General features: G+C 41.9%; 1 protein-coding gene across 4 annotated transcripts in view; it reads left to right on the top strand.

The window, feature by feature from the left end:
• PHF11 (PHD finger protein 11) overlaps window positions 1-18330 on the top strand; it is a 165346-nt gene that overhangs the window by 105408 nt on the left and 41608 nt on the right. For 2 of the 4 annotated variants that reach the window (XM_029602846.1, XM_029602847.1), the window contains one exon: window positions 937-992. The exons of the other annotated variants lie outside the window; for them this stretch is intronic. In XM_029602846.1, coding sequence (XP_029458706.1) covers window positions 937-992 — 56 coding nt within the window. The remainder of the gene's footprint in view (window positions 1-936; window positions 993-18330) is intronic. 4 annotated transcript variants of the gene reach the window in all.

The following is an 18330-nucleotide window of genomic DNA, read 5'->3' as shown; positions in this document are numbered from 1 at the left end:
AGAGGTGGTTAGGGGATGGGAAAGAGGGCCTGATGTAAACAAATACTTAGTATCTGCTTGCTATGTGGAAACGCCCTTATCGATGCTTATGTTTTTCAATAAAATTTAAATTATAAAAAAAAAATAAAATTAGTGAACAATTCTAATACTGGCAAATAGTAATCTTAAAACTGGCAAAAATTTTTAATACTGGCAAACAAATACTAACTTTAAAACTAGTACACAGTATAAACAACCAGTAATAGTTAACTATCCAAAAATTTTTATTATTTTTTTTAATTTTGTCTCAAGATTTAAGCATTCCTTCCCAACAAGTCCAAACTTACTAGCAACAGATGAAGGTTTCACTACAGCACTCCCTCTGGACTAAGCTAACAAGTGAGAGATCTTTGGCACAGAGGGTGGTGGCAAGGACCAGAGTGAAAGTATTGTAAGCAGGACCATCTGGGCAGACTGCTGGGTCAACTGATCTTTATCTTATTACACCAAAATAATTACATATAAGTGTTCTTTCTCCCTGTGCGTTGACATTCATGTATGCTTTTTTCAACCATAAATACCATAATATCATCAGCCTCAATTCACTGTGGAAATGTATTGCTTTTGTTAATTGAAATGGTTACTCTCCTATTGTGATTTTTTTTTTATTCTTTCAATATTAAATATTTGCAAATAACGTCTCAGAAATGTTTCACTATATTAGAAAAGCAGACATTAAGGATTTTTATTTGTTTGATCTATAGATAATAATTCTGCTTTAATTATCCAGTTCAAACCCAAATATATGCATATATTGTTAAAACACATACTTTTAAATATATTTGCAATTGTAAACTCAGTATAAAGAAAGTATGGCTGTTACAGATGCAACTCTGAATCTATGGACACATAATATTGGAAATTGCTAATTTCTATACAAATTACTACTTTTCACAGAGCATGTAATGAGAATTGCTGAAGATCCGAGTGGTCATACATCCCTTGGTCATACAGTAAGGATAAATTACAAAGAATTAAATGTTGGTTGAAAACTGGTCTCCTGGGGGTCCATATTCAGCAAGTTTGTCTAGCTAAGTTTGGCAGTTAGCTGGACAAATGTCAGGATTTGAAAATCCCACTGTTCTGATTGTCCCTTAGTCGGATAAATATTGAAAAGTATCCAGCTAAGTCAGGGCCAGTTCAGGGGCATTCCAGAGCTGAGCAGAGTACCTGAATGTAGCTAAGTTAACCAATGTTCAGTGTTCTCCAGGGACGAGCAGGATGGCAGTCTATACACATGGGCAACATCTTCGGACGGAGCCAGGCATGGAAAACTTATGTCAAGGTTTCTAGAACTTTGACCGACCCTCATTGTACATGCTCATGCGTGCAATATTCCGTGCAGCCTTACGGGATCCCCTCAGTCTGTTCTTTAATGCGGAGCCTCGCGTCTCATGTTAGGAGTGAGCCTAAACTTTTCAAGTGGTTTTTTCACAATTCATTTTTCATGTTTCTTTGCACGGTCGATGTGGGATTCCCCCCCCCCGGTTCTCCTGTTACCATTCCAGACAGGTTTTTTGACGTTTTTGTGTAAGCTTATTTTTGTTGTCGATCCTCGGGCCAGCGGTGCGCTCGGTGTCCACCAGCCATCGACGGTTGCCACCGATGAGTTCGATCTCACGTCTTTTCTGATTCATAATGATTTGTCTGCTTCTGGTTTCAGGTGGTGCCTCTGGTGTACGAGGCCCATATCTATCATGGACCACAGTTCCCCCTTAGAGCCCCCTTCTAAAAATTGATATACTTCTTCCCACAATGCTTGGATGATAGAGCATGACCACCAGATGTGAAAAAACTCCCCCCCCCACCCTCCCACACACATTTCCTCCAGCACCTATCACTACAATTCAGATAGATTTTATGTAGCTTCTGAGGAGTCAGATACCATCTGTATATAATTTATAACCATTTTCCACCATTTCAGATGAAATGGAACTTCCTCTTATTGACAACGGGGTTGATTTTAAGATACACACATGCGTCCACAAACGTGCTGATTTTATAACATGCGCGTGATGGCACGCACGCATGTTATAAAATATCAATGGTGGCATGCACATGCATGCCAGATTTTAAAATCTGCACCCGCATATGCGGGCTGCCCACAACTCGCACGCAGGGAGGGGGATTTTAGCTAAATATGCGCGGTGATGCAATCAGGCTTCCTTCAGTTCCCTCCCAGTCCGCTCCAATTAAGGAGCGGACTGGGAGGGAACTTTTCTATCCCTAATCCTACCCTTCCTACCGCTTTCCCTCTCCTCCCCGACCCCTAACCTAACCCTACCCGGTCCTAATTTTTTAATTTTAATACTTTCTGCTCCCCGGGAGCAGTAAGTAATCTCCGCGTGCCAGCCAGCTGCCAGCGTGCGCTTCCCCGAGACAGCAGCTAATGGCACTGTCCCGGCCCACCCCCATCCTGCCCTTCCCTGTCCAGACCATGGCCCCAGGCCCATCCCCTTTAGCAGGGCTCAGTACTTCGGCATGTAACAGGGGTTACGTGCGTGGCTGGGCCCGTTCTGAAATGTGCGTGGTGCACACAAGGCCTAACCACGCGCATAACCCCCGTTTTTTTACGCGCGTGGCCCTTTTTAAAATTGGGCCGAGAAAGCATAATTCCCATGCCCCATCATCCCATGCTTCCAATAAATATCCTTCCCAAGCCAACATAAATTTAGCCTTCTGCTTAGGAGTTACATTCAACATTCAAAAAGATCTTAAAAAAAAAAAAAGATCTTAAAGAATGGCTTCTATCACAGTCTTACAATGGCTGTTCACCCAACAACAGCAGAACATAACTCCTTTATCTTATCCTCTACACGTTCCTTTTTCTTGCAATCCCCTCTCTGTCACTCGCCATGCCTCGCAGAATCCTTTCTTTCTTGTACGGTATTTACTGTCAACTTCAAGTTGCATACACTCATTTCTAATGTTATAATGTCCAATGTATTTGATCTTAATGATTTTAATAAGTTATTGTTCTGATTCATTCTCTGTCATTTTATTATGAATTTAAATGTAACTGTTTGTTTCACTGTAAACCGGAGTGAAGGCAATGTATGCTATACATCGGTATATAAACAAATGCTAAATAAAAAAATAAAAATAAATAAACATAGCATATAATTTAGAGAGAACCCCTTTAATTACAGCTGCCTTTTCACAGTATACTTCAAACATAATTTTGCCCTTCATAAGGTCACCCTTAGAGTTCACAAAATTGGATAAATGGACATAGGCATAATCTAGTTTAGATATATCATAAGTATCCAGCAAATCTTGGAAAGATACCATCTTCTACCCCACCCAAACTTGTTCCAATCTAGCTAAACCCAACTTTTTCCACTTACGAAAAACCTTATAGTCCTGTCCTGCTGGAAAAGCTAGGCAAGAACTATAGGTGAGGGAAAATAATGCTCCCTCTCCCCCAGTAAGACCTTCCCCACACCTTCAAGGTACAGTCTGTACATGGTGATCAACTCTCCCTATCAGCATCTTGACCTCCCCTAACCCAAAATTCTCTCTCAAGCTATCCCGTCTCTGCCATACTCTGTTCTGTTGCAGCCCATTATTTACCAAATTGTGGCAAATCTACCACAGCTTTTAATTAAAAGGCAAGGTAGTATTTGGAAAGAATTGGCACCTCTAGGCCTCCATCCATCTTGGATAAATAAAAAATATGCTGTGCTATTCTGGGACGTTTTCTTTTCCATATAAATGTGAAAATCCACCTTTGTAACTTCTTTAGTACCGCATCCAGGATAAGGCATGGTAATATTTGAAACAGGTAACACATTTTCAGCAGAAGCATCATCTTTACTGCAGCTACACTTCCCAATTCCAAAAATGTATATTTTTCCTATTTTTCTAAATCTTGCAGCAAAGATTTTATCAATGGAGAATAGTTTAAATCATACAACTCACCAAATGTGGACCCCACATTAACTCCTAAATAACGTACTTGTCCCTTTGCCCATTTAAACAGAAATTTGTCTTTCAATCTCTTAACCAACGACTCTGTCAGGCATATTTGTAAATTCACTTTAAAGCCTGGTACTCATCCAAAAAACTCCATATAACCCAATAAAACCCTCAGCGAAGCCTCAGGCTTTGAAAATGTAATGATATTTTATATTGTGTAGCACCCACCAGTATGGCTCAATAGATAAAGCAAATAGCAACGTTGAAAGTGGGCATCTCTGCCTTGAGCCCTTTCTGACTGCAAAGTTGTTAGAGTAACCTCCATTAATTTTAATACAGGCTGCTGGGCTTCTATACAATTCTCTCACCCATGTTAGAAAATATCCTTCCACTCCCATAGTTTCCATTACCCTAAACAGGACCAGCCAATGAACCCTGTCAAACGCTTTCTGAGTGTCGACAGTGAATAGCACTGAAAGAATGGGTTTCCTCCTTGTATAAAGCGTGAAGTTGATGATCTTCCATACGTTATCTGTTGCCATACATCCAGGCATAAATGCTGCCTGATCTGCTTGAATTAAAAAAGGAATAGCTGAGAAATACTGTCCCCATGGCATCCAAGATGGCGCACTAGTGTTTCGGCTCTGAGCGTTCTCTCTGTTTTTTCTCTAGAATACCTAACTTCGCACACAAGTGGAGGGCAAGAGAGTGTGTCGGCTCAGCTGCTCGCTCCTCTATCCCTCCACTTGGCCCTATGGATGCTCATATCTGAAGGGGAGCTTCAGCTCCAGGAGTCTGCTTGCTGGAGGGGATTTGGGGGGAAGTTGAGCCCGATCCCCTTCCTGAGCTATCGGCATCTCTGTCCCTGGAGGAGTGGACTGCCCCTGCTAACCCTGCAGAGGCACGCATACAGTCCCAGTGTCAAGACTGGGAGCTGACCGAAAATTTAGCCGGCAACTGACCTTACCTTGAGCCTGAAGGACTGGAGGAAAGCGCTTCTGCCTCGAAGAAGACCTTTCATGTTGCAAGGGAGATTGCTGGCAGTGCTGCTTTGCAACAAGCTGGAGGAAACCGAGCTGATCTCCCACAATTTTGTTCTGTTGAGCCGATAAGGCCTGCAACGTTCAATCTGGAGGTTATTTGGGAAGCAATTCAAACCTTGAACTGTAATATCATTGCTCAAATAAATCCTCTCTGAGAGTGCTAAAGATTTTGATTTTCATTTAAATAATGTGGAGAAAGAAATCAGGGAGAGCAAGGAACTTCTGGATTCCTTTAAAGTTAAAATTGAGAGGTTTTCAGCTTTACAACAAGCATTAAGTAAGGAAAACCTAAGGGGCATGCCCCTTAGTGCGCCCCTTCGTGTGCACCTTTGTGCCTCTTGCGCCTCTTAATCCCACCAGTGTTGCCCTTACCCCCCTACTACCCATTTAATTACCTATGAAAATATTCCTTGTGTCATAAGACCTTTTCCCCTCGAACAGCGCTTATTAGCTGTTCTGATCTTGAACTATCCCCCTACTTTGATTCCTTCGCCCACTTAATTCCCCGCTTCCTAGTACGCCTTTCAATTCTACCCCATTCCCTTCTCACCGAGCCTTCGACATGGCTTCCTATCCCATCCCACGTATCCATCATCCCACCCATGGACTTTATGTCCCACCTGCACGCAATACTCCACCCCAGTGCAAATCCTTAATCCCTATTCTTACATCTCCTCTGACTTAATTCCTAGACCTTACCACCCTCTCTCTAATCCTATTCAACTCACAATCTCTATCAAAGAAGGTACCCATACTTAACGACCTACTAACTGACTGCAAACCTGATATCTGCACCATCACCGAGACCTGGTTTAAAGATATAGATTTTGTAGACATAAATCAACTCTCCACACCATCATATGATATTTTCTCAATCCCTAGAAAAGAAAAAAAAAAAGAGGCGGTGGCCTCCTTCTTGCAGCAAACAAAAATCTAAGCCTCAATCAGATCAACATCTCTCCCCCAACTAAATTAGAAATTGGTCTCTTCAAATCTCCCGCTCTCCAAATCTGCCTTGTATATGCCCCACCCACCCTGCTTGAATCCAATCCCTCACCCATTATCAAATTCATTGTGGACTGCATTAATGTTGACACCCCTGTCTTAATTTGTGGAGGCTTCAATCTCCATGTTGACTCCTCAGTTCCTTCCTCATCATGTGGTACATTCCTCCACGCCCTCCATGCCATTGGATTCCAGCAAATTATCACCTCCCCTACCCACAAAGCAGGCCATTCGCTGGATCTGATCTTTATTAACTCCAGTATCCAGTCCTCCTCCCCGCCATCATGCACTCCAATCCCGTGGTCCGACCATTATCTAATTGAAAGCCAACTCATCATCAATATACCCCCCGTGAGGATGAATCCTCGTTACACCACCATAATTGTTAGAAAATCCTGCCCCAGTGAGGATCTCGCCTCTGCCCTCTCCAACGCCCTTCCCAACCTAGACTGCTCTGATCCTGACTCTGCCTTAATCTCTTGGTGCAACCTTACAGAAGAGATAGCTAATAAACTCTGCCCTATTTCCAAACGTATCATAAACACTGCTTCCAAACACTCCAACCCATGGTACACTACAGAACTAAAAACACAAAAAAATAAACTTAGACAAAAAGAGAGAATCTGGCACAAGGACCCCACCCCACAGCACGGCGCCAGCTATAAAACTGCCCTGCACTATTACAGACTTTCTACCTTAAAACATAAACGAGACTTCTATGCCGCCAAGATCCATGACTACAGATATAACCGTAAAGCTCTCTTCGCTTATGTAGCAGAGCTTATCAAGCCCACCTCACCCAGCATCCCGGACTCTGATGCTGATACTAAGTGCAATGAACTCGCACTCTTCTTTCACAATAAAATAATGAATCTCCTCTCCAGATTCCCCAACTCTACCCTCTCACCCCTCTCGAGTCCTGCTCCATCTACCTCTGTCCTCCATGCGTTTGACCTCACTTCCTCTAAGGAAATTGAATCCATACTCAGAAAACTTAGACTCGCCTCACACCCAAGTGATACCATCCCCACTAAAGCGCTTCTCGCCAGTGGGCTGCTGGCGTGCCATCACCCGACCCGGGGGCTGGTCAGAGGCCTCAACCATGCCCCCGGGCTGGCATCACGCCCCCGACTTGCCTCCCGCCCCGCCCCGAAATTCGTGCCGCCCACCCAACAGGCCCCCTTTGCAAAGCCCCGGGACTTACTCGCGTCCCGGGGCTTGCGCGCACCGCCGAGCCTATGCAAAATAGGCTCAGCGTGCGCAGGGGGGGTTTGGGGTAGGTTTTCGGGGGGTACGCGCGTATCTTACGCGCGTACCCCTTTGAAAATCTACCCCTTAGAATGCATTGGCATCTCAGGCCTGGCGATAGCATGGCTCAAGTCTTACTTATCCAATAGAAAATTTTCAGTCAAAATTGGCAATGCTATCTCCACCCCCCACCCCCTACAACAAGGTGTCCCACAAGGCTCCTCCCTCTCTTCCACACTCTTTAATATTTACCTTACACCTTTATGCCACCTCTTATTCGAGCTCAAACTCAAGTTCTATCTTTATGCTGACGATATCCAAATCATAATCCCCATCCAAAATTCCATCTCTAATGCTTTGAACTACTGGGAATCTTGCCTTGTCCCCATAAACTCTCTTCTCACGAAACTCCACCTTGCTCTGAACACGAATAAAACGGAACTACTTCTTATTTCTCCTCATCTCCATCCCAAACCCCCCACATCCTCCCACCCCAATAACTCCCCCTCATCCCCTGTCCCAACCTGCACCTCAACCACTAATCAACCATGTGTAAGAGATCTCGGAGTCCTTCTGGATAAACAACTAAACATGAAAAAATACGTGAGTTCTATTCTCAAAGACGGATTCTATAAACTTAGGGCCTGATTTTAAAAAGCATTTACTTGAGCAAAACTGGTTTTTGCTCGAGTAAATACACTTTACTCAAGTAAGTGGGCTTTTCAAAATTGCTACAATATATGCCATTGAATTGTCCATAGGATTTACTCAAGTAAGTGCACTTTACTCGAGTAAATAGCTTTTGAAAATTGCTACGATAGTATGTCACATTTACATGCGTAACTCCTTTGAAAATTACCCCCTTAATGTATTAAAAAAACTTAAACCCCTTCTACACACTCAAGACCTTAGAACTGTGATTCAAACCTCCCTTTTATCTAAACTTGACTATTGTAATTCCCTCCTCCTATGCCTCCCTTATGCGACGATAAAACCGCTCCAAATGTTGCAAAATGCAACTGCCAGAGTCATTACTAACACCCGTAAAACAGACCACATCACCCCTATCCTGAAAGACCTACACTGGCTCCCCATTCCCTCCAGAATAACCTATAAAATACTTACTACTATACACAAATCCATATACCACCACAATTCCCTCTGGCTGGACATACCTTTCAGTGCTGTCCCACAGAACCGTCCCACGAGATCCATTCACAGAGGAACTCTTCATGTTCCTTCTCTAAAAATAGCTCACCTCTCCTCTACTAGGGAACGAGCACTGTCCATCGCCGGTCCTACACGCTGGAATTCCATGCCTATTATGCTTCGCCTAGAATCTTGCCCAAATAAATTTAAAAAGAAAGTAAAAGCTTGGCTGTTTCATCAAGCCTACCCAGATTAGCACATTTAGTCTACTTTCATCCTCCCCTTGCCGTCTTATTTTTTCCCTAACCACATTGTTCTCCTTTTTCTTGTTTCTTCTTCTCTCTCACTCCGTAGGCTTCTTTCACGTTGTTATCTTTCTCTGAGGATCTCCCTCTCCCTACTTCGCAGGTTTCCTGCTCTCTGCTCCTTTCCTGTTTCCTTTCCTATACCCCCTTTCTTGCCCATACCCCCTTCGTTCTCCCCCTCAGGACAATGTAATCTCTAGTATTTTGACTTGTGCTCTTGTCATCTAATCAATGGTTGTATTTGTTATTATTGCAGTTTGAGATCTGTCCTTTCATTGCCTTTCTCCAGTTATTGTTATCCTGTTTTCCCTTAATCCCTTGTTATTTGTACTTTCCACACCTTTTGTTAAAATGTGAATCGGCATGATGTTTCGTACTAATGCCGGTATTTAAAAGCTGTTAAATAATAATAATAATAATAATTAGAAAATATGGAAAATCAGATAAGAGGAAGAGATCTGTGGTGTATTAATTTCTCAAAAGTACTGCATGACCCACCTAAGGATACGTGGAAAAGGTATTTAGTGGAAATACTTAAGTTTCCTGAACAGGCTCTTCATTAACTTCAAGGCTATATTACATTCCATTTTTCAAGAAAAGTCCCCTTAATAAGGATAATATGCAAGTTCTTTCACCTATAGAAACATCTGAATTGGATATTACAGCTATATTGGAAACTTCTGAAGAAAATTTGGCTACACCAGTTACTTTAAGGGGTAGATTTTTAAAAAATGTGTGCACGCATCCATGAGCGCGCCCTCGTCAATTGCCCGCCCACAGCCTGCCCACCGCCCATCCACCAACAAGAACATCGTGGCATTGATGCCGAAGGCGTTTGCGCCATGGGGCATGCATACGAAGGAGCACAATAAAGGAGCTTACCCTTTGTGTGCCCCATCGTGCAGACCCGAAGTGCTTTATTCCACTGAACCCTTAACAAATTGGTAAAAAAAAGAACTGAAGCTAGTACCTTACAAAGTAGAGATCAACCCTCAATATGAAATGGCAATTCTAAAATCTCCTCAACTAAACTTAGGACTGGTCTATTGTCCTCCAGGTACTCTACAAAAAGATTGCTCACCACTGACTGAATTATTCGCTAAGGTGTTTCCATCACCAGAATCCATCTTAATTGTAGGAGACTTTAACCTCCATGTAGATAAAGCACCAAGAACCGCAGCCTGTGAAACATTTCTAGAGACAATGGAAGTTTTGGGATTGTCCCAATTTGTTTCCAAAGCTACTCATAAAGCAGGTCATATTCTAGACCTAATATTTGCCAATACCGGTGACTGTCTAATCAATATTTCTCATACCAGTTTACCCTGAACTGATCACCAATTAATAAAGGCGGAAATAACCTTCCTCAACCCAACTCATAAAAGTATAGTTAATAATCGTACCTTCATCTTCGGGAGAAAGATAGACATGGAGGTACTTGCAGAAGCAATAGAAAAGAGACTCCTTGAGCTACATCAAACCAAAGCCCTGCCAGTATTTGATTCCTTGGATCAGATTGTCAATGACATAGCTGAAAACCTTAGTCCTATCCAGACGAAAACTATTAATGAAGAAAGGAATACCTCTGAACATAAGAAGCCTTGGTACAATGATGGTTTAAGATGCACAAAACAGAACCTTAGAAAAGTAGAGAAACAATGGCAGAAATGCCCATTATCTGAATCCCTAAGAAAATACAAAATTCTCCTAACAAAATACCGCGCACTAACCAATAAAGCAAAAAAAGATTACTATGATAAACAGATTCATGGGGAAATATTTAATTCTAAATTGCTCTTTGATGTTATTAAACATTTAATTAAGGACCCATCTTCCATCTTGAGAAACTATAAATTTTCAAAAGTTGCTTGCTATGAATATGCCACTTCCTTTTTAGATAAAATCAATAAGCTAAAAAATCAATTCCTTATCTATTCTCCCACAAAAGCACCTGATGATTCACATGGCCTGGTTAAGTGAACCACGTTGGACAGAGTAACTAATCTTGAAATCAGTCAATTCATTGTTAAAATTAAGCCTGCTACTCACCTATGTGACCCAATTCCAGCCAGTTCCTTGAAACAAGTACACTATGTTATCACCCCGACAATCACAACCTTAATTAATCATTCTCTCTCAGAAGGAATTGTACCACATGGGTTAAAACAAGCTGTGATAAAGCAGATTCCTAAAAATAAAACTGGAAGAATTGAAGATTGGGACAATTATCGACCAATATTCAACTTGTCCTTTCTATCTAAAATATTTGAAAAAGCAGTATTGTCCCAACTTGTAAATCATTTGGAAGACCAAGATATTCTTTTCCCAAATCAATTCAAATTTAGGAAACATCGTTCATCTAAGACATTACTCCTTTCTTTAACGGACTGTGTTTTATGAGGATTTGATGCGGATGAATCGTATCTTCTCGTGCTAATCAACTTAACAGCCATCTTTGACACTGTGGACCATACCCTGTCGTGCCAGCAGCTGAACAACATTGAAATTGAAGGCAGTGTTCTCAAATGATTCTCTTCCTTTTTATCGCATAGAACATTCCAAGTCAAATCGGGCAATCACATATCCGATACTTTCCATATCGATACAGGTATCCCTCAAGACTCAGCACTCTCGGCAACACTATACAACATTTATATGATCCCACTATGCAAATTACTGGCGGATTTAGGAATTACATTCTTTCTGTATTTTGACGATAAACAGTTTTACATTCTATTCTCCAAATCAGTAGAAAATACAGTATTAACACTTTCAATCTATATGAAAGCAATACAGCAGGAACTATCGCATCTTAAACTAATATTATCAGATTTGCGGATGATACAAAATTATTCAGAGTAGTTAAATCACAAGCAGACTGTGATACATTACAGGAGGACCTTGCAAGACTGGAAGATTGGGCATCCAAATGGCAGATGAAATTTAATGTGGACAAGTGCAAGGTGTTGCATATAGGGAAAAATAACCCTTGCTGTAGTTACACAATGTTAGGTTCCATATTAGGAGCTACCACCCAGGAAAAAGATCTAGGCATCATAGTGGATAATACTTTAAAATTGTCAGCTCAGTGTGCTGCAGCAGTCAAAAAAGCAAATAGAATGTTAGGAATTATTAGGAAGGGAATGGTTAATAGAACGGAAAATGTCATAATGCCTCTGTATTGCTCCATGGTGAGACCTTACCTTGAATACTGTGTACAATTCTGGTCGCCGCATCTCAAAAAAGATATAGTTGCAATGGAGAAGGTACAGAGAAGGGCAACCAAAATGATAAAGGGGATGGAACAGGTCCCCTATTTATTTATTTAGAGTTTTTATATACCGACATTCTTGAAAAAAAATATCAAATCATATCGGTTTCCATTGAAACAGAACAATCACGGTTATGGCGTTACATTAAAACAAATCGTCGAATAACAAGTATAGATAACAGGTATAAATAGAACCTCTTCAGCCTTTCCTATGAGGAAAGGCTGAAGAGGTTAGGGCTGTTCAGCTTGGAGAAGAGACGGCTGAGGGGGGATATGATAGAGGTCTTTAAGATCATGAGAGGTCTTGAACGAGTAGATGTGACTCGGTTATTTACACTTTCGAATAATAGAAGGACTAGGGGGCATTCCATGAAGTTAGCAAGTAGCACATTTAAGACTAATCGGAGAAAATTCTTTTTCACTCAACGCACAATAAAGCTCTGGAATTTGTTGCCAGAGGAGGTGGTTAGTGCAGTTAGTGTAGCTGGGTTCAAAAAAGGTTTGGATAAGTTCTTGGAGAAGTCCATTAATGGCTATTAATCAATTATACTTAGGGAATAGCCACTGCTATTAATTGCATCATGGGTTCTTCTTAGTGTTTGGGTAATTGCCAGGTTCTTGTGGCCTGGTTTTGGCCTCTGTTGGAAACAGGATGCTGGGCTTGATGGACCCTTGGTCTGACCCAGCATGGCAATTTCTTATGTTCTTATGTTCTTAGACTGAAAGCATTTGGTTAAGTAGAAACTCTTTGATAGCTAAACCATTGGCTCTAGACCTGGATAATTTTCAAATTACTTCCTCAAATCAATTACAGGATTTAGGTATCCAGCAGGATGAGAACCTTACTATGAAAAAGCACATCAATAAATTAATTAATACATGTTACGCCAAGTTGCATATATTACATCGGTTGAAACCTTTATTAACTTTCGAAGACTTCAGAACTATATTGCAAACTTTAATTTTCTCAAATCTTATCTACTGTAACTCCTTATTTCTCGGTCTTCCTGGATGCCTCATAAAACCAATTTCAAATACTACAGTATGCTTCAACAAGTCTCTTGTTAGGATCCAGGAAATTCGATCACATTACATCCTCGCTGATTTTACTACACTGGCTGCCAGTACAATCCCGAATCTATTTTAAAGTACTAATGCTAATATAAAATCATTCATTCTAGTAACACTGGTATGATAGGTGTGACATTACAACCATACGCACCGCAGTGAATACTAAGATCCCAAAATAAAGGACTACTGATTGTCCCCACAAAACGAAGCACACACCTGATGCATGTAAGAGATCATGTGTTTTCCATAGCAGGCCCAAAACGTTGGAATTCTTTACCTGAAATGTTATGTTTGATTCCAGATAGAAAGAGATTTAAATTTGAACTAAAAACATGGCTATTAAAAAATGCATACAACCTAACTTAAAACATCAGAATGTACAGACCTACAACAACAAGTAGGACACGAGATACTATTTGATCCATGAGAAACAAATTAACGAGAGATCCTGTTGTTCACAGCCTGGATGTGGAGATGTTGATATTGCTATCAATCAATGTCTCGGAAGATGTTTCTTGGGTCCTGATGGCTTCCACTAGAAAGTCCTATGGTCTGAAGTAGATGAAGTTTTCTGTGTGCTATGAGTAGAAGGCCCTAGATCCTTTCTCCTGCTCCCCACAAAAACTGCTTGACTACCTAATACACCTTTGGAAGCTGGTTTGAAGATCAACTCCGTTAGAGTTCATCTGATGGCGATTTGCACATTTCACCATAATGTAGATAGTAAGCCCATTTCTGTACGGTCTAAAGTTGTATGTTTCATGCGGGGTTTGCTTCAGTTGAACCCTCCCCTAAGGCTTCTCGCTGTGTCTTGGGATCTCAATGGTGTTAGCTGAGCTGATGAAAGCACTCTTTGAGCCACTGAGCTCCTGTGACCTGGAAGGTCATATTTTTGATAGTGATCCCTTCAGCATGCAGGGTCACCTTACACTGTTTTTTCGTGGCAGGGCACCCTAGGTTCCTGCCTAAGGTGGTATTGAACTTCCATCCTAACCAGTTCATCATCCTGCCAACATTTTTCCCAGGCCCTATTCACACAAAGGCGAACAAGCTCTGCTCAGTTTGGAATGCAGAAGAGCCTTAGCCTTCTCTATGGAGCAGACAGAAGCCCATAAACAGTCCACCCAACATTTTGCTTCTTTTGATCAGAATAAGTTAGGGATCGCCATTGCCAAACAGATGCTTTCTCATTGGCTAGAAGACTGCATTTCCTTCTGTTATGCTCAGACTGGACTGCAGCTTGAAGATCATATCAAGGCTCACTCTCTTCAAACTATGTCAGCATCGGTGGCCCAATTTTAAGCAGTTCCCATGGAGATCTGCAGAGCTGTGACATGGAGTTCTCTCCATATATTAACATCACATTATTGTTTGGATAGGGATGGCAGATGCGATAACAGTTTTGGCCAATCTGTCCTTCAGAATTTATTTGAGGTGCAGAACCCAACTCTGTTCCTGCCTAGGACCCGCTCTTTCTGTTCAGGCTGCCCTCTCCCTTGTTACCAACAAAACAGGTTATTGTTGTGACCGTTGTTTTTTGTTGAGGGGCAGTCTGTAGCTAGGGATTCACCCTTATGTGAGAATTGCCATCCTGCTTATCCTTAGAGAAAGCAGAGTTGCTTACTTGTAACAGGTCACAGATAGGAGTCCTCACAAAACCTGCCCGCCATCCCGCAAAGTTGAGTTTCCACTACATGGGTTTTTTCCTTATTTTATTGTATTATTCTTCAGAATTCTATGATATAAGACTGAGGGGACTCCGTTTGGACATGTAGTATATTGCATGCGAGAACATGCTCAATGAGGCTCAGTCAAAGTTTTAGAAACTTTGACATTTTTCTGTGCAGCTCCTTCCAAAGTTGTCACCCATGTGTGAGGATTGACATCCTACTGTCCTCAGAGAAAACATGTTACAGGAAAGCAACTCTGCTTTATCCAGTTAACTTAGCCATATAACTCTAGGACTGATTCAGAGCAGTCTTAAAGTTACTGAGTATATGTACTCAAGTAACTTGCTACTTAACGAGATATAATCAGAATATATCAGTTCAGGTGGTGACCAAAAAAATAAAATTCCTAAAAGTTTTAAAATCATCTGGGGCACTGCGTCTAATGCCTCTCTCACATCCCAGATCTCCCCAAAAGATCATTTTAAAGTTGTAGGCTTTTTGGTGTAAAAAGGAACCATAACACACACATACCCCCCCAATTTCAAAATCAATATTGGGTCTTCTGGGCCCTTCCTTAATCCCCCTTCCCATACCCTACTCAGCACTCCAAAAACCCTAAGACCACTGGGATCACAATACATCCATATCATTCATTGGATGGTATCATTCATTGCCTGGGTAGCAATGCTGGTAGCACATGCTGCCAGTGTAGCTGTCAGAATACTACTCTGACAACAATGCCAGTAGCTTGTACTACCACCGTTGCTGTCCAGGCAACACATCAAGCTGCCAGGAGCAGCACAATATTCCGGCAGCCTGCTGGGGTGTGTGCTTCATATTGGTATGGGAAAAGTGATTAAGGAGGAAGAACAGATTTTGAAACCATGGTGGAGGGGTGTGCAGATTGTGCTGCTTTTGAGACTGCAAGGTCCACAACTTTAAAATGATTTTATGTGAGGAAAGAAAGCATCGAGTGGAAGGAGGAAGATCGGGCCGACTGGTTAGCTAGGATTTTTTTTTTTTTTTGGTCTCTACTTAACTGGATATTTTTTAAATATATCTGTTTAAGTAGCAAGTTATCTGGGTACATGGGTATCTGGATAGCTTTGAACCCTAACCGGTTATATTCAAACATAGCCTATTAGGTTATAAAGTTTTCCAGCTTCATGTAGCTGGATAACTTTAAATGAGTATATTCAGCAAGATGTCTGTTTATCCTGCTGAATATCCAGCACAAGTTATCCAGTTAACTTTAACTGGATAACTTGTCCCCTCGCTGGCTTACTGAATATTGGCCCTCTAGTTTTTATTTAATCTTAAGAAAAATATTTAGAAACGCACAGGATTCTTTATTTAAATGCAATGGTAATCTTTTGTAAGAGCTTACTAAGAGCTTTCTAGCATTTTGAAACAATCCATAGTGAGAAGAGCTTTCAGTATGTATTCACTCTATTCCCAGATGTGTATATTTTAGATTAATTAGAATTGGCTGTATGTACATTGCTATGTGTTCCATAGACAGTAGATACTCAGATTTTACCTATTATTAGTTTACCCAAACATCATCTGAATATTATTTCTGCTGCTAAAAAATAATAGAAAGGGCAATTTTCAAAGCTTTTTTCACATTGAAAACAGCGAAACAAGAGCCTCTGGAAATTGCCCTCCCCCTCTGTGGGTAAAAGGGGCAGATCCAGTGGCGAAGGAAGGGCAGAGTTGGATGACCATGCATGGGTATGTCAGTTTGAAATTCACTCAGCTGGTTTCAGCTGCGGACTTTGTGCCTGCTGAAAAACAGTTTCAAAATCCCTGGGTATTAATGTACCCAAGGCATGGCAGCCCTTCCATTGTCAAAGGAAAAGTCCAATGTAAGGTTTTCTTTTGAAAACTAACTTGTACCTGTGGAAATGCAAACTTCCCAAGGGGTTTCAAAATTGCCCTCGTTTTTACTTTTGCCTCTGGAAACCTCTGTACTGTCCAGAAATTAGAACGGCACTGCCAAACCATCCATGGTGTTCTAATATGAGCCACAAAAGATGCCCCTGGAATCTATCTGCTGATGAAAATTCCCATTGCCCATGGAATCGGGGAAAACTACCACTCTGCTGCCGCTTCCTCTCACTGGTGCTGGTCAGCCACCTCCTGTTTTCCCCTCTCTTCCCCCACCCCCAACTCCAGACTATTGCGCACACTTTTCTTCCCACTCCCACCTGGCTACTGGACTTCCTTCTATCGCTCTTCCCTCTAGTCTGGATGCAAGTTTTCAGGTACTCACTTTTGCTTGCTGTCCTGACCCCTAACCCCCTCCAACTCCTTTTCCCTCCCCTTCGTCAATGGCTGTCAGGGCTCTTGGCTAAGGCAAAGAAGCTGCGAGTGCTCAGGACCCTCTTAAGATTCATTGCTGGCAAGAAAACAGCCGCCAAGACCTAGAAACCAGATTCAGAGCTCTGTACGATGCTTGTTTATTGCTGCGTGGTACCTTAGCAATAAGCCATAAGCAGGGTCAAAGCCAAGCCAAAGTCAGCAACCAGGAAATCCAAAGAGATTAGAACACAGACAGGAACATAGTACTTACAGTAGACTGGTGCAGAGATTCACCAGCCCAGATGCAACGATGAACCAGCCAGAGATGAAGAAGCTGGCTCCTTTAAGCCAATCAGAGAACAGCAGACAGACTAGAACACAAATATGTGAACAGAAGCCAGCCCCTATAGCCCAACACAACTCCTGCTCAAAGGAGATCCCCGGGGTCCCATTTCAGCCACCAGGAGGCACTATCCATTACAAATAAAATCCTTACTGCCCTACTGTGGTTGGCACACAGCACTACAAGAGGCAGGGAATTCAAGTTGGCACACACAGCAGAAGCCGTCTTTAGATTGCATCACACAGCAGAAGCCAGATTGCATCGTTACCAATGCCCTCGTCTTCAGCCACAGCAGCATCAAACCAAACCAAGGGCTAAGGAAAGGATACAGACTAAACCTACAACAAAATCAATGTTCACTGGAACATAGTCTGGATAGCAAAGTTAGCTAGATAAAGTTATCCGGCTGACTTTAGAGGCATATTCAGTAGTGCAGCCACACTATTGAATATAGCCAGCTATCTTAAAAGTAGCCAACTAACTTTAGGACAGGTCTACAGGCTGATCAGACTTAGCTGGCTAAGTTATCTGGCTAACTCTGTGGGAATGAGTGGTGATTCCTATAGGCCTGGAGACAACTAGTCTGATTCCAGCTTTTCTTAAAACAGTATATCTTTATTACAGCTTCACACATGCACAACAGTAGACTATCTTCCCTTCAGAACAGTGTACTCTCTTTTCTTACAGTTCAGTAGTAGTACTGCTTTCCTCAGTACTCACAGTTCAGCTTCGTCTCAGCTCAGTGTATGGACAGTGTTAAGTTACAGGAGCTGCCTTCCTCCAGGAGATCTGGGCCTGGTCTGGTTATCCCCACTTGGATCCCAGCTCTTATTCCCCAGTCTCTGCTTATGCCCTCTGACTCCCACCTGCCCCACAGGATCTTAACCACACAGCATACTCTCCTTAGTGGATTTAAAGTGGACCAGGTGACTAGCCTGGTCCTGCACAGGTAACTAGGAGCTGC

The sequence above is a fragment of the Rhinatrema bivittatum genome, chromosome 5 (assembly GCF_901001135.1).
Source record: "Rhinatrema bivittatum chromosome 5, aRhiBiv1.1, whole genome shotgun sequence".
NCBI classification, from domain to species: domain Eukaryota; kingdom Metazoa; phylum Chordata; class Amphibia; order Gymnophiona; family Rhinatrematidae; genus Rhinatrema; species Rhinatrema bivittatum.
This window is presented reverse-complemented; position numbering and strand designations above follow the sequence as displayed.